The following is a 26,892-nucleotide window of genomic DNA, read 5'->3' as shown; positions in this document are numbered from 1 at the left end:
CTCTGTGTCTGTGTCTGCCTGACAAGTCGTGTTGCGTAGCGCACATAGTGCGATCAAAACTCTCTATAACTGTGCGATCTGGATTTGGCGCCACTACGTGCATCTGTCTATAATACTGTTTCGAACGCAACCATTACAAAATGGCGACGCGTGCATATTTCACGGCGTCCTAAACGTTTTTACTCGTAAATTTTCGTTTTCAAACGTAAATTTTCATGACTCACGACTTACCATGGAGTCTTTTTTGATATCTGGTATCTGCCGCTGCTGCGCTTCCGAGGGCCCTTCGAAGAACCTCATTAACAAGTACAAATGGATGGGCGAAGAGGAAGTGTATTCGGAAATGCTGAAGGATTGCTTCGATGTCACGGTATGCCTCTGATATTATTGTTATGAAGATCATACAGGTCTCTCGCATTTCTCATCAAAGTGCAGTGTGTATAATCTTATGGAGGCGACCATAACAGTCAAAACGTGTTGTATTTTGCTAGCCGGTACCTAGTGGGTGGAAATGTGTATAGTGGCATCCCTCATTTCATGTTTTAAAACTTGCCCCTGTATGGTCCTCTTGGATTCTTCATCTTAAGCGCGCTACAGACTCTCGAAAAAACTTCACAAGACGGGGCAAATACAAGAGTGTATCATCCTTATTTGGCAAGCCCCGCCAGTCGTTTTAATAGTATAAAGTTTTGTTGAGACCCGAGACAAAACCTCTCATAGAGAGTATGGAGCGGGATTTATAGTTAGCCACACACAAAAGTTATACTTACCCTTATTACACCTACCAAGTAGAGTGGCCGAGACAGTGCTCTCGAGTTTTTTTTAAATTTGGGTTTGTCACTTGGCATTAACAGACTAGCTATGGTCAGATGCTCCTTTCAAGCACCCCACTGTACTGCTCCTGTAACCCTACTCTTATACTTACACTATGAATTATCTTATGCTAATTCCGCAAACCCGTTGGTCCCAAAAGTAACTAGACCAAACTGGATGATTGTAGCACAGGACCGTGAAACTTGGCTTGACGTGGCGGAGGCCTATACTCTGCAGTGAGTTGACATATGATGAAGCTAATTTCAAGCTAACTTGTATGGTAGATTAAAATCGTATCACACACACACACACACCTTTGAAGGCTTATGTGGTGTTGTATATTGTTGATTATATATGTACCAAAATGTGTTTGTTAATAAATAAATAAAATAAAAGCAAAACTCAAATTTCCAGCTGCACAGTACAGATGACCCGGCCACCAATGGCGGTATTTGCGAGGTCTGCATCACACAGCTCCGCAACGCCTATAACTTCAAGAAACAAGTGATTGTCACTGAAGAGTTCTTCAAGAGACGATTGCTGGATGGTGAACACACGTTTACTGGTGAGAAGACTTGGACATTGCCTTCAATTAATAAAGAAAAATTGCAAAAGAACCTTTATTAAAAGTGTGTGTAGAATATAATAGAATAGAATACTCTTTATTTTGCACCATTAAAGAAAACATTACAATTTCACAAGTTATATAAAATTGTACAAAAAAGGCGGTCTTATTGCTTAAAGCAATCTCTACCAGACAACCTTTGGATGGAAGAGACAATTTTAACATAATTAATGGGAGTAGACATGCAAGGTATACTACTTAAACAGTACATACTACTATTGTGTGTAATTGGTGTGGACCAAATTAAAAATAAAGAAAAATTAATAAGTAGTTAAGTGATTAAAAAGGTTATTTGTAGTGTGTTGGTGACAAAAATACTAATAAAAAGAGAAATTGTATCAACAATAGTAAAATAAGTGTTAGTTTAAATCATAGCTTTTTATAGTACTAGAGCAAAGACAGCGCCAACTGCTAAAAAAATAGCACCCTGGCATAATACATATTAAAAACACCCTTCCTTTTGCTGATTTCAAAAGTTTAAATGTTTGGTTTGTTTATTTACAGCTGACATCAAACTGGAAGTGGACAGGGGGGACTGTTCCGCTTCAGAAAACGACATCGACGCGGCTGATGACTTGGGTAAGTTACAATCATCATCAGCCTATAGCAGTCCACTGCTGGATGTAGGCCTCTTCCAAAGCACGCTACTGGATGCGATCTTTAACTTTCCGCATCCAATCATAACCAGCCACCTTTCGCAAGTCGTCACCCCATCTAGCCGGAGGGCGTCCCACACTACGTTTGCCTAGTCGCGGCCTCCACTCCAGAACACGTTTACCCAATCGGCCATCAGTTCTTCGACAGATGTGACCAGCCCACTGCCACTTTAGCTTACTAACTAGCTATGTTGGTGACTTTAGTTCTCTGTCGGGTTACTTAACAATATTTTTTTTCATGATCTAGATGGAGTGTCAGTGTAGGAAATGTCTCGACAAATTACATCCCACTTTTACCATAAAGCTCTTATTTCGAATTAGTTTGAATAGGTGCTTTATGTTAGGTTACTAACACAACTATGGACTTATGTCTGAAATAAATATTATTCTATTCTATTCTATTCTTTATGCTATGGGACACTGAACTACTTTAAAAAAAGGTGCTTTATCTTGAACATTCTGTTACAGACTCGGAAATGTCAGTGAAGTCTGAACAAGATGAGGAGAAACCTAAAAGGCGCAAGGTGACCGCCCGAGCGAGCACCTCGCGAGCTGCCAAGAAGGTCAAAGCGGAGGATGCGAAAAGTAAGTCGTAGTTGTTTTATTTAGTCGGGCTATGGTCTTGTATTCAGGTAGTATTTAAACTCAGATGCTAAATGCACAGATTCTGAACGGTTCATCGACGGTCGATTGTCCCGGCAATAGAACGATACCTACGTTATTTAATCGCGGGACAATGGACTGTTGATGAACCGTTCTGAATATTCTTTATTTGTACACACACATAAAATTAACTTACAATACTTAAATAACTTTAGTTAAGAAACGGGAAGTGGGCTTTAGTTTTTGGTTGGCTTATGACAACCCTATTGAAATAGGGGTATCAAAAGTTTAACATGTTTCTGTGTGTGGTAGCATAGCTCCAAAACAGCTGATCCGGTATTTTTACCTGAATGTAAGAATGTAGCCTGATTTCAAACTCTACACAGAAAAGCAATACTTAATAAATTTAATTAATTAAAGTTTAAATAAATCCCAGTAAAGTTTTATCTTAATCTGCTGAAGGTCCCAGGTTCTATACTTTTTATTTAAGTTAATGGATTGCAGTTAATTTATAGCTTTTCTGTGTCCAGTTTGTAGTATTTTAGTATATTTTGTACTTTAGTTGTGATTTTTTTCACGGAAAATCAACATAAAATATTAGATTTAAAAGAAAATATATTTAAAGACGTATATATTTTTATTATTTATGTCGATTTTCCTTTTGTAATTTTAACTGTGTGCAACTTCGTAGTATTTTTGTTGTTTATAATAAGGCAAAAACATATTTAACTCGAACCAAAATCATTTTAAGTTATTTCGAATTCCTACAATTATATGTTAGGTAGGCGCTGAAAAAAATTTCGGTCATGATTCGTATAAAAATTGCTGTTTTCTTAGCTCATACACTTCGCATCATAAAATTTTAAATGATAAAATGAAAGCATACGGACGGCGTCTTTACTGCAATTTAGGCGAATAACGGCAAAAATGGCGTCACACACATATAATGTATATCTAAATTATATGTTTTATAATAAAACGTTTCTGTAATATGTACTTACATATTTTTAAGAACCTTCGTTTGACATACTCCACTTTTAATTTTATGGACCCTGACGGGCATAGCAACTGTGCTATCGTATTTTTAAATTGATGTTAAAAATGTAACTGCGTTTTGACATATCCTTAAAAATGGCCGGTGGTTCTGAGAATAAAAACTTAGTACCTACTATAAGGTCTTCGCATATTATAACAACTCCACGCCAACGCGGCAGCAACACTACTCACACTCTCGATGAGTAGTCAACTAGTTGATCCACCCAATGGTCACAAGTGGACAACGCGGTGTCAACGAGTGGACAAGTCGCAAACGCATAGTCGTTGCGTGGACAACGTGTGGTCGTTGCGTGGACGACGTGTGGTCATTGCGTGACAAACGTGTCGGGGTTGACCTTTAGTGTACGATGCGTAGGCCACTCGTTGTACACTACTTTATAATCATTTTTTGAAATTAAACCTTGAACATATGACACAGGGCTTATATATCAATGTCTAGCATAGAGTCGAGTCGCCGGTGAGTTGTTATAATGTGCGAAGACCTATAGCCAACTATTTATTAAACACACTTTTCTACTTCTGCCTTTGTCACGTCGCGTGACGTATGCCAGTGTCACGTGTTGGAGAATAAAACGGGAATCCTAAACACAGCCCAAACGGTAATGCGAAGAAATAGAAGCCAATGTATTCCTGCATTCTTATTGCAGAGGAGCGGTCGTCATTTGAGGAGTTCCAGTGTCCCCACTGCGACTTGACACTGACAAGAATGTACAACCTTAAACGCCATATGCTTCAAATGCACTCAATCGACATCAAAGTGACCACAAAGAAACTGTGCGAAGATTGCGGCAGACAATTCAACAACGCCCAGTGTTTGGCCAAACATTTGGCCATTGGATGTAAGAAAGGGATGCTATGCACCGAATGCGATAAAAGATTCGACACGAAAGCTGAAGTGTTAAAACATATGAGGCTGTTGCATTGGCGGGAGTATAAGCTGACCAAATTGAGATGTCAGGGTTGTGGCGAGAGCTTCGCCAGTCATGAAGACCATGATGCGCATTTGTATAGTGCCCATGATATTCGGTTGGATTATCAGGAGCTCACGTTTGATTGCATGGAAGGTGAGAAAAACAAATTGGTTTGTTGAATTCTCAAATACGTCTTTAAGACTGCCAACATATCGGCTTGACTGCCTTGTTTCCAAATATTATCATAATATTTAAATGCAATTTAAAAAATAATAACATAAACGACATTGATTCCAGATTTGCTATCATGGAAAGAGGAGGTAGAAACGAAAACCGGTTATGTATATCTGAAGAGATTGTCCGAATCGTTAGGATTGTATTACCATTGCTGTCCCAAAACGTATTTAGGAGCGTCTCAGATACCTCTGAAAGCCAAAACTTGTCCAGCCAGAATCGAAATTCGCGAAGAATCCGAGCTTTTTCTGGTGACACATCAAACTGTGCATCTGTGTGATGAAGAACCAAAGATTAGTAAAACGGTAAAAACGAAAGTCCCCTGCCCAAATTGTGATTTGGAGTTAGACTGCCATGAAGAATTGAATGGTCACTTACAGTTGGCCCATAATGTTGATATTGACGTTGAAGAGTTAAGTTTCGAAAGTTATGATGGTGAGTATGTGTGCTTTTTTTTTCAAGTTTATAATATTTATGTTTGGTACATTTAGTAGTGCATTGGTAGGGCTGTAGTTCAAATGTTTAAATAATGATAGTTGATGAATTTCATAGATTTATTATTAGTAGTAAATTCTAAATTATTTCTACTTTTAATACATATTTTAAAGAAGCGATTGTATTTATCTTAGAAGAAATAATTGTTACAACATCTAACTAAATAGTCACATAAAGATGTATTAATAAAGTAAACAAATTTCACAAATACACTTAATTTCCACAGCGTTTTTAAAATGGAAAGAGACAGAGGAGAAAAAACACACTGTCCAGTTTTTCAAACGATCGACAAACCAAAACATGAAACGCGGCAACCGAATTCGAAAAACCTACTACCTCTGTTGTAGATCCGGCCAAAGTCGCGGTGAAAAACGAAAGAGTAGCCTGAAAATTGGAAAAATATGTCCAGCCAAAATAGTGTTAACAAAAGACGATTCTTCCGAAGTATACCACGTGAAATACCAAAGCACTCATGTAGGCCATGGCACTGAAGTGGCACACACTAAATTGTCTAAAGAAGACAGAGCACTAATAGCTGATAAGATCAAAAATGGCATAAGCCTGTTAAAGATCTTGGAAGAAGCTCAAAAGAATGAAGGAAGACTGAAAGAGTTGAGAAGAGTTGATCTGTACAATATAATACGAGACTTCAATATTGATAAAAGTGATGTTAACTATGGAACTAATTATCGTAGGAGAGAAGCAGGTTTGAATCAAGACAGTGGCCAAAATTTGGGAGTGACTGCGGCTCAGGCAGAAGAGGAGGATGGAGAAAATTCTGCAGTTGTGAATAATCACAATCGTATCACAGAAGAGATTAAAAAGACTAATGTCTATATAATAAAGTTACAATAACAAATACGGGTTGATATAGATGTGTAATCTATTTCGCGTGAAAAAGTTCCATGTAAAAGTTCCTGTGGTCTCATCAATAAAATATTTTAAATACCTACAATTTATTTTTGAATCGCACCATAATTTTAAAGTACCCATTTTACCAAACCTCTACCTAATGTTAACCATCATCAAGATAAAATAAGTTTATTATTTTACCATGATTTATACGAAATCGCAGTTTAGGCTAGCTTTAAAGTTTGCAAAAGTGTAAATTTTTCATGACCAACCATTACATTACGCAACATCTGTTTACCCTATAAGTCAACTTCTGCCATTTATATTCCTAGTCTAAACCTTAAGATGCAAAAAAGTTCCATTCGAAAGTGCCAGGTGTAGGTACTGACGCCTCCGCAGAGAATAGAATCCTAGATTGAATAGAAGCTTTTGATTTGAGTTTTGTGTCACACATTACTGCTTACATTTTAATGATAACGGAAGAAAATTGGCGCCACTATTTCCTACATTCTATGTGAGGCGAACCTTAACTACTTACCGAACAATTTTTGTGTATTGCCTTTTGGCTTATGTATTTTCGCTTCAAACTTACTATTACGGTTTTATCTTTACTTCATGATTACTGCTGAAACTTTAACCTACAAAATCATGTTATAAATAATTGAAGCATATAATTATATTCCGCTTTCCCATGCTTTCTATTGCCCTTCCTATGTCGCCGCGCCGTCTTATATCAATTCTATTACCATCGTTCAAGCACAATCAAAACCCAAGAGCAAATATCTGTCTCTAATCAAATATTTATGAATCAGCCGCACCCGCCCATAACATGTGACCAGACATTAACAAGTCGTCTAGATATACTAAAAGAAGGAACTCTTCTGTTATAGGCGCGGTCGGCAAGCGGAAAAAGAAAAAACAGAAAGGCCAAGAGAGCGCCACCCCAGAGCGTATCGAGCATAGAGTCAACCTGACAACGATACTGCAACACTCTAACGCCAGCCCCTTCAGAGATAAAACTATGAGGGGATTCTCATGTCTCTACTGTGCGAAAAGCTTTCCCTACATCGAAGACCTACGACGCCATACAGCCCAACAATCGGAGAAAGATAAACTCAACACAATGATAGATTACAAACTCAGCTACAATCCAATTAAAGTAGACATCACAGATTTAATTTGCAACATCTGTAACAGTCCCATGAAAGATCTGAACGAACTCAAAGATCATCTGACTAGCGCTCACGATAAGTTCATACACAAGGACATCAAAGATATAATTTTACCTTTTAGGTTGATGGATGGCACGAATTTTACGTGCGTCATCTGTTCAGTAGTTCATATTTCGTTTAAGAATCTGTATCTTCATATGAGCAGTCATTATAGGAATTACTGTTGCAACAAGTGCGGCGTAGGGTATATAACTATAGCGGCTTTAAGGAAACATATGAAGACGCACGAGGATGGAAACTTTCCTTGCGCGTATTGCGATAAGGTCTACTCTTCGAAGGCGAAGAAGCGTAATCACGAAAAGGGTGTTCATACGGGCGGTTGGCTTAGAAACAAATGCCCTCACTGTCCAGAAATCTTCGTCAGTTACTACGATAGGAGCGAGCATTTAGTCAGGGTCCACAACCTAGCGCCTGTCACGTATCCCTGCAACGCTTGCAATAAGGTTTACAAGAAAAAGTTCGAGTTGAACCGACACATCAAACACCACCATTTACAGCAGAAAAACTATATGTGTGACTTCTGCAAGCTTTCGTTCTTCTCCAAGCGTGGTTTGGTCGACCACATGGCGAGGCATACGGGCTCTGATGTCTTCTGCTGTGAACTGTGCAACAAGAGATTCGCGCGCCTCCGAACCTTGAAAGAGCACATCAGATCTCACGACAACCAGAAGAAATACCAGTGCGATGTGTGCAAAAAGACGTTTATGCAGAAGAGCAGTCTGAAAATCCACTCAAAGCTGCATCAAGACGACTTGGAGATATTCAAGGAGTTTGATGATGTGAAGCATTTGATAGACAACAGGGATCTGACGCTGAAACAGATTGCGGCGGAGAGCAAACAGAAGGCCGAGGAGGAGAAGGCGGCGAAAGCGATTGGCGTTTTATAGGATGTAACGAATGATGCGATTCACGAAAGATGACCAGATAACAAACTGATAATAATTTTGCAGTGCTTGTGAAAGGCCCAAAAAAAGGAGAGAAGGAAGAGGTTTTTGGCTAAAGAAACAAGGCGTTTATAGCTCAGATACATAAATAAATAGATAGATGATATAGGAAAATTGGTCAATTCACGTGAATCGTAGTCTCCAGAGTTTTAAAATGAGATATTTGGTATTGCTTTTGAATGAATGCCCGCTGTGAAAGAAAGTCACGGTCGGAAAAGAGCTTATTATCTCAACGTATGCGTAGATGAATTACATTACAATTGTGGCCGTATCCACAATAACCTATCGACAAGTGTCCAAAATTATTCGTGATACGTCCACTGTATATTGCACTGTAATTTCTTAAGCCTCCATAAGACTATTGGGAAGGTTAACCAAGGTATCGTACGTATCGGACCAAACGGATTTCTATACAAAAATGCTGATAAGTGGACGCTTACCATTAGTTTTCACTTTATATGTTACGCAGCCGGCTGCTTTTACCATTAAAAATGATAAGCATCAATTATGATTTGGTAAGAAATTAAATCAAAGTTATAATAATAATGTAAATAGGTATAATGAATTAGTAAATTAAGGTGTATATTTTTATATAGAAAGTCAGTGCAATTATATATTTATATACACTGTTGCATTAATATAACTCGCGCAGAAAAACAATCGGGAATTATCGACCGTTACTTACTGCCAGTTTCAATAACTCTATCGATTACTGGTTACTTTCATACTATTTTGAAATATGAAATGTTGCAAAACGTCAAAATTGTATGACAGTAACTACCAGTTATAGATAGATAGAGTAAGGGCTTGTTTCACAATGTCTAGTTAGTACCTAGCTACTTGTGGGATAAAATACATGCTATCACTGTCAAAAAAATAATAACAGAGAGTGATAGCATGTATTTTATCTCACAGGTAGCCACTACCCAGACATTGTGAAACAGGGATTTAAACAAACTGGCAGTAAGAGAAGAGGTAATAAGAAGGAGTATAGATAAAAGAAATAGATAGAGCTGAGGGGTCAGTCTCTAAATCGACCAACTAACAAACATTTTGACGGTCAAATGGCGTAGTGGTTAGTGGCCCTGACTGCTATGCCGAAGGTCCCGGGTTCGATTCCCGGCTGGGGCAGATATTTGTTAAAGACTAATATTTGTACTCGTGAGGTGTCCCCACATCACGCTTAATACCACGAGAGAGTGACTCCCTGAATAGCATGAGTCCATATAGGATTTTAATATTGTTCTTTATCTGAGCGCGTTATATCTACCTATTAAATATAACATTAGTTACGTTATTTAGTTTCGCCAGTTCTTTTACTATACAGCTGTATAGTTTTTAGTTCCAGACATTGTTGTATAAATTAATAATTGTGTTTACAATTGACCAAGCGTTTTTAACTTCGTTTACATATCATGCAACACTATTTTATAAATAGATTCAAAATATAGCTGATAGATTTAAAATTATTGTTTAGTTATAATTATTTTAGGTATTCACTGCAATCATGCTTAATTTCTTTATTTAGACGAATAAAGTGTCAATTATTTCGAATGATTATTATTTTTATTCAAGTTATCCAAACAATATACCAAAGGAGAATTTTTAGCTACCTATTCCTTAGTATTTTTTATTGACAAGATACCTACTAACCCTCAAATTCAGAGCTTTTTGACACATTGCAATAGGTTTAAAATTGACGTTGTGATATACGAATTTCATTTTTTTGTCTGACGTAAAGAGTCGAAATTCGTGTTTTTCATTGTCAGTTTTAACCTTGTTGTAAATTTAAAATACGGTCTATGAATTTGAGGGTTACAATTTTAGGATCGATTAGAGAAAGAACATAATATAACTTAACTGACCATCCTACTAATACTCACATCCTACATAAACGTGACAGTTTGTAAGAATGGACCAACAGCCTTACTTTTTTAAATAAAGTTTATCATAAAGTTAGCTGACATCCTGGATTAAGACATAGGCTAGGTACCTTTTATCCTGGAATTCCCACGGAAAACCAAGAGAAGCTCGTGGGAATGAATAGTATGTAGTGTTTTAATACATTACTTGAAAATATGCATACTAGTACATGTAATTATTTAAATACCTCACGTAACGTACGTAAAGAGGAAATGTTTTCTTCTACAGGAAGACAATCAAGAAACGAAGGATCAAAAACGGGATCACAAAAGGAAGGAACCAAAGACAAACACCTGCCTGAACATCAGAAACTCATGAGAAACCTGTCGACAATACTGAACTTTTCCAACGCAACTCCTTTCCGAGATAGTCACGTTTTAGGGTACCGTTGTGCGTATTGCGATAGCATATTCCGAGACCCAGCAGAGTTGAGGACACACACTGGTTCCGTACATAACAAACATAGATTAGCTTACAAATCTGGCAAGCAAGAAGTCGATAATTTTTCGTGCCGTCTTGACATCTACGACTTAACTTGTACCGTTTGCAACCAACCGAAAGAATCTTTGAAGGTGTTAACGGAACATTTAGTTAAAGATCACGGTAAAAAGTTTTACACTGATGTCAATGATCAGATACAACCGTTTGTTTTGATGGCGGAACGTCAGGAAAGCGTTAAGTGTTGTGTTTGCTCGAATGAATTTAGCAGCATGAAGGATTTGATGCAACACATGGAGGTCCACTATCGGAATTATATTTGTCCGGTTTGTGGCGCAGGTTTCATAAACAGAGGTAGTCTGAACAAACACGAAGTTGTCCACACTAAGGAGACCCGCCAGTACGCTTGTAAACACTGCAAGAAAGAGTTCTCACATGAGTGGAAACGGAGACGACACGTGAAATCGGTGCACGAGGGCGTGGACGAAAAACGCCATGTGTGTCAAATGTGTAAGGGTAGATTTAAGACTTACTACATGAGAGCGCAGCACATGATACAAGCGCACAATGTGAAGCCACTGCCGTGTGAACTGTGCGATAAAACATTTCCAATACGGCCCATGTTGGCGTTGCATCACCGCAAAGAGCACATGAAGGAGAAGCAATACGAGTGCGTTGTTTGTAAAATTAGATTTTTCGAAAAGAACAAGTTGGTTTCCCATCAGATTATTCATACTGGCGAGAAGAACTTCAGTTGTGATGTGTGCGGTAAAGCTTTTGCGAGACGGAAAACGCTGACGACGCATTTGAAAACCCATGGAAGTGTGATTAATAGTAGTAAATAGGACCTTAAAAGAAAACCTTGCTTAATTAAAATTGAATGAAATTAAATGTTGTTTATTCGATGTAAAATTTTACAATTATTTGTCGATAGGTCGACAGTCATAATATTACTCTACCACCAATTTACAACGCTCCATCACAAAGGAGAAGAAATAGGGAAAGGATATCCTTGGAAAACACAACCTGAATCAATTGTTAAGTTTCTTCTTACTTCCATATTTTTGTAGGCTTTTTATCCTAGTAACAAAGCTTGAAGTTTTCCTTTAAAATTATATTGTGGTCATGTCATCTGTCTCTTTCGGGCATTCATGCAAAATCATCAGAGTTATATATCTGTGTTATGTTATTTAGCGTCTATTTTAAGTAAATTATTCATTCTATAAATAAATCTATACTATAATTGACTGGGCAATCTGTTTGATTTGAATCGATACATTAATTTAATCGGTTATTACGGATAATAAGATTTAAAGGGTAGAAAAGCGACTTCTACAAGGTGTAGGTATTAAAATTAATAACCTAATAACAATTTATATGCATGCATACATTTTTCTTATATATCTGTCATCTAACTAAGGATTATTTGTCAAAGCGAACGCCTCATTAAAACAATAATGCATTCTGCTTGGAAGAGATCGCTTTTAGCGATAAGGCCACCTATTGCGTTGTATCCACTGTATTATAAATTGTTATTTGTGTCCTGTTAAGTCAATAAAGTAATATTCTATTCTACATACTGGCTACTCTTCCTTAAAAGTATGCACTCGGAAATTGTGTTTGTGGAAGATGTAAAACGCAATTTATGTTTAGTCGTAGTATTGAAATTTGAAATTTCAAAAAGATTTCGTTAAACAATATTAAACAGAAGAAGAGAGGTAAACACAAAGGCAACACAAAAACCGCAAAATAATCAGCAGTGGAATTGAAATATAAAATTTTGTTTTAGGTGCGCCAGTTTCAAAACGTGTCACGCGTTCGACGAAAACCGGACCGGAACAAAAGCCACACGACACCGGGAAACAAAACCACAACCTAAAAATGATCCTTCGGTATTCCAACGCCAGCCTCATCAGGATGAAAGACAACAGCGGCTACGGCTGCTGCTTCTGCAAAGAACTCTTCCAAGAGCCGATAGAGCTCAAGAGGCATTTCCTGGACACGCACGGTCAAGACATCAAACGAATGACTACGCGAGTCCTCAAGCATATCGTCAAGATAGACGTGTCCTTCCTCAACTGTAGCCTCTGCGACACCGACGTCGGCAGCCTTGAAGAGTTACTCACACACTTGGTGGAAACCCACGACAAGTTCATTCACAAGAACATAGCACCTAACTACATGGAGTTCAAATTCGAAGGTCCCGGGTATCGTTGCGCGTTTTGCGAGCAATCCTTCGGGTGCTTCAAGCCGTTGATCGAGCATATGCATGTGCATTATAGGAACCATGTGTGTGAGGTTTGCGGGGCGGGGTTCGCGACCCGCCCGGCGTACCGCTCGCATAGGAACCGCCATGGCGACGGCGTATACCCTTGTAATTACGACGGCTGCGATAAAACCTTTGACCACGCTGCTAAGCTACACGAGCACACAAACAGAGTGCATTTAGGCCTCAAAAGATACGTGTGTCACATTTGCGGAGACAAATTCGACGATCAGTTCAAAAAGACGAAACACTCTTTGGAGGCGCACGGGATTAAAGAGGAACAGGAAGCGGTGTGCACGATTTGTGGCAAATACTTCCTAAATCATAAGAACCTTAGGGAGCACATAAGGAAGAATCACCTGATGGAGAGGCCGCACGAGTGTGAAACGTGCGGTAAAACGTTCTTCAAAAGAACAGAGTTGAAGAACCACATGGTCGTTCATGGCGCCCCGTCGATCTATAAGTGTGAGATTTGCACCAAAGCGTATCCCAGAAAGAAGACGCTAGTGTCCCACATGCGTAGTCATGCGGTAGTGAAGCCATTCCAATGTGAACCTTGTGGCCTCCAGTTTGCACAGAAAGTGTCTCTGCGTTATCATAATAAGACGAAGCATGGGATAACTTACATAGCTCTGCCAAGATACGTTGAAGCTTCTTAGTGTGTTGGTGATCTAGAACTAGGTGTTGTCAGCTTGGTGAAATAAATATAAATATGTAGGGACATCTCACACACGGACATCCGACCCCAAGCTAGGGAGAACCAGTGTTATGGATGTCGGACAGCTGATATATCTACACAAATACATAGATAGATACATACTAAATATAAATATCAACACCCAAGACCCGAGTACAAATTTAATATCTGTGTTGAAACAAATATCTGCCCCAGCCGGGAATCGAACCCGGGACCTTCGTCAGAGTCACTAACCACTTCACCATTCAGCCGTCTAGGTGGTTGGTCAGATAAGCGTCAATCACCCAGGGTGCGTGAGTAAAGAGAGTAGGCTTTTGAGTGAAATAGTAATTACAGACAGAGTGTGCTTAAAATAACCAAGTGACATGGCAACAATGGACCAAATAATGTGTGAAGCGACAAAACGTTATGTTTTAATTATTGTTCGATTTGTTTTGCAACTTGTCTCATGTAATTTTCAAAGTTAATATGAAAATTAATTAAAATATTAATGAATTAAATTATTAATTAAGTCCTTATGTTTTTGTTTTGTATGAATAAAGTTTTTGATGAAAATATTTTTTTTTACTTTCTATGCTGACATAACTTTAAATTTAGCAATAATTAACAAATATTAGTATTGTAACTTTTTGTTTATGCTAGAATTGAAGATTGAAGAAGTTGATTTTACGCCCTACCATTATTAAAACTTAGCGATACTATTAACCTGCATGGATAAATCATCAAAATCTAAATCAAATTTTAAAAATTAAAGGAAATTGAAAACATATTGCATAAGTAGATAGATAGATAGAATATTCTTTATTTGTAGTTACACACACATAAAATAAACTTACATAACTTAAATACTAACGCATATGTACAAAAATTGCGTTCTTATCGCTTAAAGCGATTATCTTAAAATATTGGTAATTATTTTTACGAACACAAACTTGCCAGTAGTGATTATGATGATCCAGAACTACAAATGAATCATTTTGTTTTAGGTACTCCGAGGCAAGAGATGCCCAAACGAGCGACAAAGGTGACACAATCTATTAATAGCAAGAAGAAGCTAACTCACACTGACAATAAACTTTTAGTTGTAGACAAAACAGAATCACCAGAAGTCGACTCGAAACAACATCTAAAAAAACTTATTAATGAGAGTTACAAAGACGGAGTAGACGCACAGTCAACGAAACCTAATGATCGGAAAGACAAAAGGAAACGACTCGAGAATTTACAAACAGTACTGCTGAATTCTAACGCTAGTTTAATTCAAGGGAAAGACAACGGTGGATACCGGTGCAGTCTATGCCCACACAAGTTCCCTGAATCCTCTGAACTAAAAACTCACTTTTTGAACCGACATCGCAACGTAGACTTCATAATGCGACTACAGGCTGGCATGTTTGAACGATCCACGAAACTAGACGTTACCTTTCTCCGCTGTTCACTTTGCAACGCCGAGCTAGACAAATTGGACGATTTGAAAGCGCATTTGCAAATGGAACACGGCAAGGTTATACACAACGATGTCACAAACTACATGGTGCCGTTCAAGTTTGAGAAGCCAGGGTTCCATTGCGTGGAATGCGCGGCAGAATTCGGAGAATTCAAACCGTTGTTCGAACACATGCACCATCACTACCGAAACTATGTCTGCGATCAGTGTGACGCCGGCTTCGTCACTAAAAACGCTAGGAACTCGCACCAAGCCAGACACGGATTTGGCACATATTCGTGCTTACAGTGTGACAAGACGTTTCCTAGCGCGCAGCATCTGAGCTCCCATGTGACGCGAGTCCACGATAAAGTCAAGATGTCCCGTTGCCATCTTTGCTTGGAGAAATTCACCGATATCTTTAAAAAGGCGCAGCACACTGAAGAAGTCCATGGTATAGTACAGCCGAAAGCCGTCTGCAGCGCGTGTTCAAGGGAGTTTAAGAACCACAGGAGTCTAAAGATCCACGTCAAACGGGACCACCTGATGGAGAGGCGGCATAAATGCGAGTTTTGCGAGAAAGCGTTCTACACGGGCAGCCAGTTGAAACACCACGCTATAAAACATATTGACGCGCCGAAGAGTTTTAAATGCTCGATGTGTCCGAAAGCGTATGACAGGAGAAAGACGCTGATGAATCACATGCGGTCACATACGGAACTACTGCAGTTCCATTGTCAAATGTGCGACAAAGAGTTTATGAGCCAAGTGGGCGTGGACTATCATGTGAAAATGAAACACTCTGCTACCTCTTCCTAAGTTATTGTAAAATTATTATAATTATTACTAGGGCTAATTATGTTGAAAATGTTGGCCAGATCCACTGCTGCGCTGTTCGGCGATGCTCACTCTGTCTTTGTATAGCTGTTAACAGCTTTTAGGACAGGAGCTAACAACGGCGGATACCGGTGCAGTCTATGCCCACACAAGTTCCCCGAATCCTCTGAACTAAAAACTCACTTTTCGAACCGACATCGCAACGTAGACTTCATAATGCGACTACAGGCGGGCATGTTTGAACGATCCACGAAACTAGACGTCACATTTCTCCGCTGTTCACTTTGCAACGTCGAGCTAGACAAATTGGACGACTTGAAAGCGCATTTGCAAATGGAACACGGCAAGGTTATCCACAACGATGTTACAAACTACATGGTGCCATTCAAGTTTGAGAAGCCAGGGTTCCATTGCGTGGAATGCGCGGCGGAATTCGGAGAATTCAAGCCGTTGTTCGAACACATGCACCACCACTACCGAAACTATGTCTGCGATCAGTGTGACGCCGGCTTCGTCACTAAAAACGCTAGGAACTCGCACCAAGCGAGACACGGATACGGCACGTATTCGTGCTTACAGTGTGACAAGACGTTTCCTAGCGCGCAGCATCTGAGCTCCCACGTGACGAGAGTCCACGATAAAGTCAAGATGTCCCGTTGCCATCTTTGCTTGGAGAAATTTACCGATATCTTTAAAAAGGCGCAGCACACTGAAGAAGTCCATGGCATAGTACAGCCGAAAGCCGTCTGCAGCGCGTGTTCAAGGGAGTTTAAGAACCACAGGAGTCTAAAGATCCACGTCAAACGGGACCACCTGATGGAGAGGCGGCATAAATGCGAGTTTTGCGAGAAAGCGTTCTACACGGGCAGCCAGTTGAAACACCACGCTATAAAACATATTGACGCGCCGAAGAGCTTTAAATGCTCGATGTGTCCGAAAGCGTATGACAGGAGAAAGACGCTGATGAATCACATGCGGTCACATACGGAGCTACTGCAGTTCCATTGTCAAATGTGCGACAAAGAGTTTATGAGCCAAGTGGGCGTGGACTATCATGTGAAAATGAAACACTCAGCTACCTCTTCCTAAGTTATTGTCAGATTGATAATAATAGTTTGAAATGTTTACACATAAAATTATTGTAATTATTACTAGGGCTAATTAAATAATAGAAAGATTGCTGCGCTGTTCGGCGATGCTCACTCTGTCTTTGTGTAATTTTTAGGATTTTTTATGTTAAAAATTTATTGCTGACATCAAAATAATTTAAGTAGGTAGGTATATTTAAATCGAGTAAATTTTACCATAGCGATGCATTTTTTGTCTAAAAGTTAAAATAGTAATAAGTTCCAAAGAAATATATTAATTATTAAGATACTTACTTGTTTTTTTAGCTTACTACCGCTTATCACAATAATGTTTTAAATTGATTGAATTGCCACACAAATGTTCTTATGATCTATAACTGAATACTTAGATAATTTTAAACAGAATAATACCTAAGTATGGGTTTGGGATTAAAATTAAGAAATAATCATTTACGTGCCATATTATCATCATAATATTATTATTCATTAGCCCATTGAATGTTCCTTTCTTTTTAAAAATATTTGCTGACAGACCTTTGATGTATATACGGTAAATAAGCGCGCATTTGTAAGGGTTTAGGTAAATACAGTCTAATAATGTCCTCCTAGCCGAATTTCGACCACGGCGGCCAATCTCATTTGAGATCAGCCATCTACGCAGGAGTAGATTATAGTGCCCAAGTGTGTGCGCAGTACACAGGAGCACTCTCTGTTCCATCACTCTCATAACCCAATGGGACGGATTGACCGACACGACTGGAGAGAGCTAGGCGCAGGACCGACTGCTTTACATGCCCCTCCGACAGCATGGATCGTTTCACTGTTTCGGACATCAGGTGATCAGCCTTCTATGTCCTAACCAAACTTAGAACCACAATTTAGAAACACAAATTGATGGTCCCACCCGGGAATCGAACCCGGGACCTCTGGGTCATGAAGCGAAGCTTCTACCACTAGACCACAGAGGCAAATACAGTCTGGAGCGGTGGTAGCTCAGTCGGGTAAGCGCCCGCTTCTCACGCCAGAGATGCGGGTTCGAATCCCGGCACTGACATGTAGGCAAGCAAGCAGCCATCCAAGCGACCGTCCTAGCCGAGGTCAGAGTTGCAACTTCATTCATATGGCATTAAGTCCACCTGATTGTACATAATTACTTTTGTATATTGTGCAATGAAGAATAAATATATTGAAATTACAACTCTGACTTCGGCTAGGACGGTCGCTTTCTAGCGGCGCCGTCTGTAGCCGACACGTGTGACTCACTACTGAGTACGACCGCAACATGGCCACCGCCACTAAACGCTCGGACAGAATCATGGTAAGCGAGGTGCTCGCCTTCATACAGAGCAAGCTGGACACAATGGACGTGATCAGCCTCGAGCAGATCCGTCTGACCAGCTTCAAGGAGGCTGAGCTTGCCGCCGCCAAGAAGCTGCTCGCCGACACCGCCACCACCGCCGTGCGCCTCGAAGGCTCCATGAAGAAAGATCTGCCAGTTACTTACACCCCCATAGATAATAGATAGGTAGACACAATAATCTACAGATGAAGCGTGCTGTAGTCACGTGGTGTAATATTCATAAGTGTCTCAAAGGAAATATCATTTGTTTTAGGTACACCGCGTCAAGATAATAAATCTACTTCAAAAACGACACTCCCTAAATCGGTTGTTGGCAAGGAAGAAAATGCTAACAGTCGTCTGCCAAAAGTCCGGAAAACAAAATCTGGCAAGTACGATCTGAGGGTGAAATCAAAAAACATATCGATTCATCCAATCATTTCAGATATCAAAGTGAAAAGAGCAAAGATGTTTGAAAATGTGCAAACAGTGCTGCTCTATTCTAATGCCAGCTTGATCAAATGCAAAGGTTTGGACGGCTACTCCTGCGTGGTATGCCCCGCCAAGTTTCCCGAATCGGTCGACTTGAAAAAGCATTTCCTCAATCAGCACAGCAACCCAAAAGACATAAAGACTTATCAGAAAAAGTTCTTTCTATTCCAAAGCTCAGCCAAATTGGATATATCGTTTCTGAACTGCTCAGTTTGTGATACCGATATTGACAGCCTGGAAGATCTAATGGCTCACCTGCAAACGAAACACCAAAAGAAGTTCCACGAGGATGTAAAGAACATCATGCTTCCTTTCAAGTTTGAGCAACCGGGCTACCACTGCGCTGTTTGCGATTACGAATACGGAGATTTCAAAAAAATTGTCGCTCATATGCACAGCCACTACCGGAACTACGTTTGTGACGAGTGTGACGCAGGGTTCGTGTCAGAGTTCACGTTGTTAAAGCATTTGACTCGCCACGGCGGTGAGTGCGTTTGTCCTCAGTGCAAAAAGACATTCGCGACCTCATCGAGTCTTGTACGCCACCGCAGACAAGTCCACGGAAGAGTCAAAGAGACGCAGTGTGAATTATGCCCAGAGACGTTTCGAAGTTTCGACCAGAAACTGCTTCATCTGGAGGAAATCCACGGGATGGAACAAAAGAGGGTCGGCTGTGAATTCTGCAAGAGAGTATATGAGAGCCGCGCGAATCTTGTGAAGCACATCAGACGGTGCCACATGACAGACCACAAGTACAAGTGTGAATATTGCGACAGGACATTCTGCATTAAAGCGGAAATGAATTCGCACAGACTAGTCCATGTAGCCGAACCGAACGCCTTCAAGTGCGACGTGTGTTCAAAAGCGTTCAAGCTAAAGAAAAGTTTAACGCAACATCTAAGGATGCACACGGAATTTTTGACACACAAATGCGAGCTTTGTGACAAATTGTTTACTGGTCAAGTTGGCTTGAACTATCACATGAAGAAGAGCCATTATCAAATGGGCGAATTCGGTGATGATGATAATCATTCCGTTTGATCTAAGTTCGTGGAGCGTGTCCGTAAAATTAGATGAACGCTTTTGATAAAACTGTGAGTAGGTATAGTGGACATAGGTGTACTGGTGTAAAGTCATCGAAATATAGTAGGCCCTTTTGGAAAGCTACACAAATTTGCTATTTACTCTCGATTTACTTGATAAAATACATAAAAAGATACATAATCTGGCTTATTATTTAAACGGCCGTAAGAAAAAAAGAACTTTTAAAGCAACAAAAGTTACTTATTGTTTAGATTTTTTATGATTTAGGTTTGACACGAGCTGTCATCAAATATATTTTGGAGCTGTCCAAACGGGCCTATTATATTTCGACGACTGTAGGTACTAATAGTTTAGTTAGTCTACAGCTTCTTGGATGTTAGTAAGTGGCTTAAAAAATTACTTAAGTACCTACATGTATTATTTAGCGACTTTGTTGGTTTGTCGTCGACACGATAAGAAGAAGAAGAAGTACCTACATAACTACTCGTATATTTTTCTATTATTATTATAATTGTTTCTATCTAAACTTTTTGTTGAAAGAAACCTGTGAAATAAGGTTTCTGAACTTAATAAGGTTAATAAATAAATAAATGCAGTTCTGCGTTTTATTTCAATATTTATCAAACATGTTAATCCTAACTAATATTATAAATGCGAAAGTAACTGTGTCTGTCTGTCTGTCTGTTACTCTTTCACGCCAAAACTACTGAACGGATTTGAGTGAAATTTGGTATACATACGGTCTAGACCCTGGGAAAGAACATAGGCTACTTTTTATCCCGGAATTCCCACGGGAAAACTTTTTAAGGCGAAGCGAAGCGCGCGGGAACAGCTTATATTATATGAACACACACAAACTAAAACGTACAATAACTTTTTTATAAAAGGGGTTCAGCCTTTAAAAATCGACCTCCTCCAAGTCTGAAAGATTTTTGCTGTTATGCATAAAACCTTGTTCAAACTAGGCTAGTTATTTAGTCGAGTGCAGAGTAATTTCAGAGCCATAGACATAGACACATGATAGATAGATAGATAAGTTATTTATTTACTTGACACAACACATACAGAGGTTACACAGCAAGATTTCTAACATTAATTTTTTAGATTACATAAACACAAAACATTATTATAAGACATGCAGATAGAAAAGCAACATGTGTATTTATCATCACATCGATTATTTACTAACAAAATACACATCACAAATACAAAACAACATCAATAGGTACAGTGAGATGAAGAATAACATAATAGTGGTGTGTATTATGCCAGTATGCCAGACTCAGCATGTGCTGTACAAAAATTCATACAGCCCATAATATAGCCTGGTTTACCAGCATGCTATTTATTATATTACTTACTCTAGGGCAAATAACTTTGAACGAAGTATTATAATTTCTTCTATGTTATAACCTTTTGATAATATAACTAACTTACAGATAACATTTAAATGATCATTGAAAATCAGCCATTTACTAAACTTAACTTATATAAATAAGTTTGGTATAGGTATTCCTCCTAATCAATAAATTTCATGATGTTACTTAATAATATGCCTATCTACTTTTCATTAATAATCAGAAAAAGTTACTTACCACCGTTTTATAATTTACTTACTTACCGCGTCATAATTTATGGTGCTCGAAGAGTTTCTTTCGCCATTTCTTTCCTCCTTAATGACGGGGCCTTTGTGAAATTGTGTTAGAGTAATCCTAATGGACAAATACAAACTTAAATGTACCTAAAATTTTACGTCTAATAAAAATATTCTATTCTATTCTTTTCCTTGTAGGTACACAGAATTGGGATGGACAAATTGTTATCAAAATTGAGCCCATCCAAGCCCCGGCCGCAGTCAGTGGCGCATCACAAAACAAAGATATTAGTGAAGAGCGTACGTATCAATAAATTATAATTTATTTATATAAAGAAAGTTAGGTTAGGCTTCATTAGTTACTTAAATGTTAATTTATATTTTTTTTTGCTTAACTGCCTCTGTGGTCTAGTGGTAGAAGCTTCGCTTCATGACCCAGAGGTCCCGGGTTCGATTCCCGGGTGGGACCATCAATTTGTGTTTCTAAATTGTGGTTCTAAGTTTGGTTAGGACATAGAAGGCTGATCACCTGATGTCCGAAACAGTGGAACGATCCATGCTGTCGGATGGGCATGTAAAGCAGTCGGTCCTGCGCCTAGCTCTCTCCAGTCGTGTCGGTCGATCCGTCCCATTGGGCTATGAGAGTGATGGAACAGAGAGTGCTCCTGTGTACTGCGCACACACTTGGGCACTATAATCTACTCCTGCGTAGATGGCTGATCTCAATTGAGATTGGCCGCCGTGGCCGAAATTCGGCTAGGAGGACATCATCATCATCATTTATATTATTTACCTTTATAATACTTGCCTAAAATGTGGAAAAACTAAGGAGCTGTAGAAGGGAAGTAACTTACCCTTCCGTTAGACGACTAACTAATTTTTAAAGATAACTTTATTTTTAAAAGTAAACAAAGCTTTGGTTGGTTCTCAAACGTATTACTTATTTTTTTAGTATACTTCCCCCCTTTAGTATAGACTACCTACTAATCATAGACTGCTACTAATAATAAAAACTTAAATATTCTATTTTATTTGTAGGTAAACGTCAAGTTACGGTCAAACAGGAAAAATCCAAAACTGTAAAAAATATTAGACTGAAGGATGGAAATAAAAATCAGTTTAAAAGGGACTCGGTCTGTAACAGTAAACGTATGTATTTATTAACCCACACTTTACTATCATAAACACAATAATTAGTAATAATTCGCCATATTTATGCTATTTTTCATGTTTTTTCATTCGCAAAGCACCTACCTATAGGTACTAGGTACATATAAAAAAAAAACACGCACTCACGCCTTGTACTAGGTACCTATATCATAGCTATATAATTACATAGTTCAAACCATTTTACCTTCTTCAATATTTTATACTTACCCCATTATCTCACATTTTCATCATGCCGCTTCGGAAAATCTTACTTTAGGCCTGGGTCTCCTATTTTATGCTATATGCGGCGTCCGACTTTGACGTAAACGTTTCTATCAACGTCCTACGGCCTACCTACGGCGTCTACGCGCCAACGTCGGCGTGTGAGGGAGACCGCATCAGTACATTTCGATAGTGAGCATCGTGACGCGGCCTACGGTGTGACGCTGGACGCGACCTACGGCGTAAATAGGAGACCCGGGCCTTACACTCATTATATGCCTACCTAAAATTAATATCTACTGTGTTTTTTAGCCAGCCCAGAGCTAGCAAAACGTGAAAATTTAAAAAAGAAGAAAGAGGAATTTGCTAAACATAGAAGTAACATCCAAACTATTCTAAAATACACGAACGCGACTCCAATACTTAATAGAAACACACTCGGCTACGGATGTTGTTTCTGCTACGAACAATATTCTCAACCGGGAGACTTGAAAAAACACACACTTGAAGTTCACAACGAAGATAAACTTAAATATTTAGAGGAAAAAACCCTCAGGTGTTACGTCGCACGGATAGACATAACCGGACTGAAATGCCAACTCTGCGACGCAAAAATAGATAGCATAGAAGAAATGGTGAGCCATTTACAAGACCCACACAAGAAGCCATACTTTACAGATATAAAGAGTAGAGTAGTACCGTTCAAATTCGACAACGACACACTAAGCTGCGTTTATTGTTTGAATCGTTTCAGTCAATTCAAACTGTTGCAAGACCACATGCACACACATTTCAGGAATTACATTTGCGCTGTATGCGATAAAGGATACGTCAACGCAAGTAACCTACAGGCTCACAGCAACTTGCACAAAACCGGCGAATACCCTTGCACTGTCTGTGGGAAAATGTTCAGCAGTTTAATCAGTATGAAAAATCACTTTGGGCAACGGCACAAGTTTGAGGGAAAAACTGCTATCTGTCCCCATTGTGGCGAGAGATTCGGGTCGAATCGAACTAGGAACGCTCATATGGTAGCAGAACATGGAACGACCCCAGTTCTCTTGAAATGTCAAGCGTGTGATCAAAGCTTCCCGCACCAAAGAGCCCTCTTACGACACACCAAAAGAGACCACCTAATGGAGCGAAAGCATTCGTGTAACGAGTGCGAGAAATCGTTTTTCTCCAAATCGTCTTTGCAATCTCATATGACGACTCACACTGGAGTGAAAGACTTCAAGTGCGATGTTTGTTCGAAAACGTACGCTCGTAAGAAAACGTTGACGGAACATATGAGGATACACAACGATGACAGGAGGTTCAGCTGTGCGCACTGCCCGTTGACGTTTGTGCAGAAGTGTAGTATGAAGGGACATATGAAGTCTAAACATGGCGTCGTTGAGTAATATTTTCATCTCGAATATTTTCGTGACGAGCTAACCGAGGTAGATTATTCAGGCCAAGCAGTAAGTGGGTTTTGCAATTTTGGGTAAACGAAAAAAGTTTACGTTTTCTTCTGTCATTTGCATCGTTACACCATCTGGTAAAAGATTCAAGATAGTTTCCGCTAGGCTAGAGCCGCTTTACTACTTTGTATGCAAACTGACAAACCTATACAAGACGTGCTGTGATTGCAGAATGGTGGGATCCTCCCCTATGCTTCGTCATTGGGTGCAGCGTCGTATCTGCTCTGCATAGTATGATTTTTTAGGTTATTATTTACTTTACTAACGCTAGAATAAGATACATTTTAATAATACGCTATGGACCAAAATGGCTGAAAATTTATGTTAATAGTTACGTAATGTTATTATTCAAGAATATGTAAGTGAGCAATCTCATGTATACTCACAGCTTACCTGGTTAGGTTTTGACTATTTCTTTAAGTTTAATTCAATTTTTGACTATTTCTTTAAGTTACAACACTGTATTTCTATGCATTACATTGTTATTGTAGCGCTTACACGGTAAAATTACAATATACCTAGCTAGGTAGCTATTATAATACTGAAATAAACTTTGAAAACTAAAGAATATGCGGTAACACTTTTTTATTTTATTTTTATTTTATTTGGACAAACAACAGTAATAAACTTAGCAAATCATAAAGTAAAAACACAAAATTCTTATTCTTAATGATATCCCTACCCTTAACCAAAATTAAGTAAGTAGGTATCTTTAGTTCAGTAGTAGTAACTTAGTGTCTTTAGTTCGGGACACCAGTTTTTTTTAAGCCGAAAGTGCGTCAATCTGTAGATATCTGTTAAATTCTTCTGTATTTAATCAGACCGTCTAGTACGGGTTTTGCAATTTTTGAAAACGAAAAACGTTTAGGTTTCCTTTTGTCATCTGCATACATTATCTGTCAAAAGTTTTATCATAGTTTCCGCTAGAGGCGCCACTTTGTATGCGAGAAAACGTAAACTTTTATAGGGTTCGATAAACTATCAAACCTGTAGGTACTAGACGGGCATTACTCCCCATCGCACTGGCAGTAAGTAGTTAGTATAATATTACCAAACTTTTTTGTTAAACAGTAAGTAATGTCTTTATGAGCATCGTGTAATAAATGTCGACATTTATCTAAATGACCATTTTCTTTGATTTTAGGCAGCCGAGCGCGGACAAGTGTCGTCTTAGTCAAGAAGAAACCAAACAAAGCTACAGAGCGACGACCTAAGAAAAAGTCCGTTATAACCATAAAGCGTTGCCCGGACGATACACAACCCATTAAAGTGAAGAGATTAATAGAATTAGACAAACACAAACAAAACTTACGTCTGATACTGCAATCGACAAACGCGACCCCCCTCCGAGGTAGAGACAGCATCGGCTTCTTGTGTGGGTATTGTAACTGTAAATTCCCCGAAGCAAATGAACTCAAACAACATACGCTAGAAACACATTCGAACCAAGACGTTGAAAGCCTGAAAGGAAAGTTGTCAACTTTGTCGACGTTTTTGGGAAAAATCGACGTAACAGCCCTCCATTGCAGAATATGTAACAAAGATATTGATGGCCTAGAATCCGTTTTGCCTCACCTAAAAGATACTCATAACAAGCAGATAGTCGTGGGCCTCAAAAGTCAGCTTATTCCATTCAATTTCGACACCGAACGTTTGAAGTGCGCTGTGTGCAAGGATGAGTTCAACAATTTCAAAGTTTTAATTGAACACATGAATTCGCACTATCCGAATTTCATTTGCGAAATTTGCGGCTCAGGCTTTGTTAATAAGGGAAAATTGCAGTCACATAGCTACAGGCATAAGACTGGCAGCTACAAATGCGATTACTGCAACAAAGACTTTGACTGCCGGCCGAAAAAGAGGAACCATGAACGTGTGGTGCATATTCATGTCAACAAACGCAGCAAGTGCGCTTTCTGCGGTGATAAATTTACGGATTACGCGAAGAAACTCGACCACGAAGTGAAGATGCATGGGGTTAAGCCTCGCGATATTAAGTGCAATTTGTGCGAAAAGACATTCCACAACCAGCGAGCGATGAACTTGCATTTGAAAAAGCACAATTTGCTAAATATAAGGAAGTTCACACGGGATAAATTTTGAAATAAATTAACTTTCAATATTCATTTTGACACTTTTTGCGTATTCTGATGGCAAGTTTCCCGTTCCTGATATACTTACCTACGTTCGGTGTACCCCGGGCAGTCAGGATTCATCATCATCATCAGGTCCTGGGATCCCTAATCAGGGACATAGGGCTCGAAGTGTAGATTTCCACTCTGACCGGTCCTGTGAAACGCCTTCAACTTCGTGCCAGCTCATGCCGGTGGCGGCTGCCTACAGTCAGGATTACTGTAGTTATTCTATTGATTGACTGACCTATGACACCACGGTGACAATTCCTAGAGTCTTGCTCTTGTGTGTGTCACCGATACGTTAATAATATTAAAATAACCCTTAAAATCTGCATCATGAAGTGGACTTCTTCTGCAG

At 39.1% G+C, this 26,892-nt stretch overlaps 2 protein-coding genes across 9 annotated transcripts; both read left to right on the top strand.

Annotated features, from left to right (window-relative positions):
* Positions 1–87: 87 nt before the first annotated feature.
* LOC105398735 (gastrula zinc finger protein XlCGF57.1) lies at positions 88–26,525 on the top strand. 8 transcript variants are annotated; one of them, XM_048630002.1, is made up of 7 exons: positions 88–370; positions 1,228–1,370; positions 1,935–2,017; positions 2,563–2,679; positions 4,401–4,817; positions 4,962–5,333; positions 5,620–6,302. In XM_048630002.1, exons 1-7 carry the CDS (start codon positions 233–235, stop codon positions 6,246–6,248), a joined length of 1,899 nt encoding a protein of 632 aa, XP_048485959.1. In that variant the 5' UTR covers positions 88–232; the 3' UTR covers positions 6,249–6,302. The 8 variants fall into 8 exon arrangements, with proteins under 8 accessions (XP_048485959.1, XP_048485958.1, XP_048485961.1 ...); XM_048630001.1 differs by having other exon boundaries at positions 92–370; positions 1,228–1,378; positions 1,943–2,017; positions 5,620–6,301; XM_048630004.1 differs by lacking the exons at positions 4,401–4,817; positions 4,962–5,333; positions 5,620–6,302 and adding an exon at positions 18,710–20,379 and having other exon boundaries at positions 94–370; positions 1,228–1,378; positions 1,943–2,017.
* Positions 16,130–17,181, top strand: LOC125490520 (gastrula zinc finger protein XlCGF7.1-like). The gene has a single exon (XM_048630010.1). It carries the CDS (start codon positions 16,225–16,227, stop codon positions 17,095–17,097), a length of 873 nt encoding a protein of 290 aa, XP_048485967.1. The 5' UTR covers positions 16,130–16,224; the 3' UTR covers positions 17,098–17,181.
* Positions 26,526–26,892: the final 367 nt, after the last annotated feature.

The sequence above is a fragment of the Plutella xylostella genome, chromosome 24 (assembly GCF_932276165.1).
Source record: "Plutella xylostella chromosome 24, ilPluXylo3.1, whole genome shotgun sequence".
Taxonomy (NCBI): Eukaryota; Metazoa; Arthropoda; class Insecta; order Lepidoptera; family Plutellidae; genus Plutella; species Plutella xylostella.
This window is presented reverse-complemented; position numbering and strand designations above follow the sequence as displayed.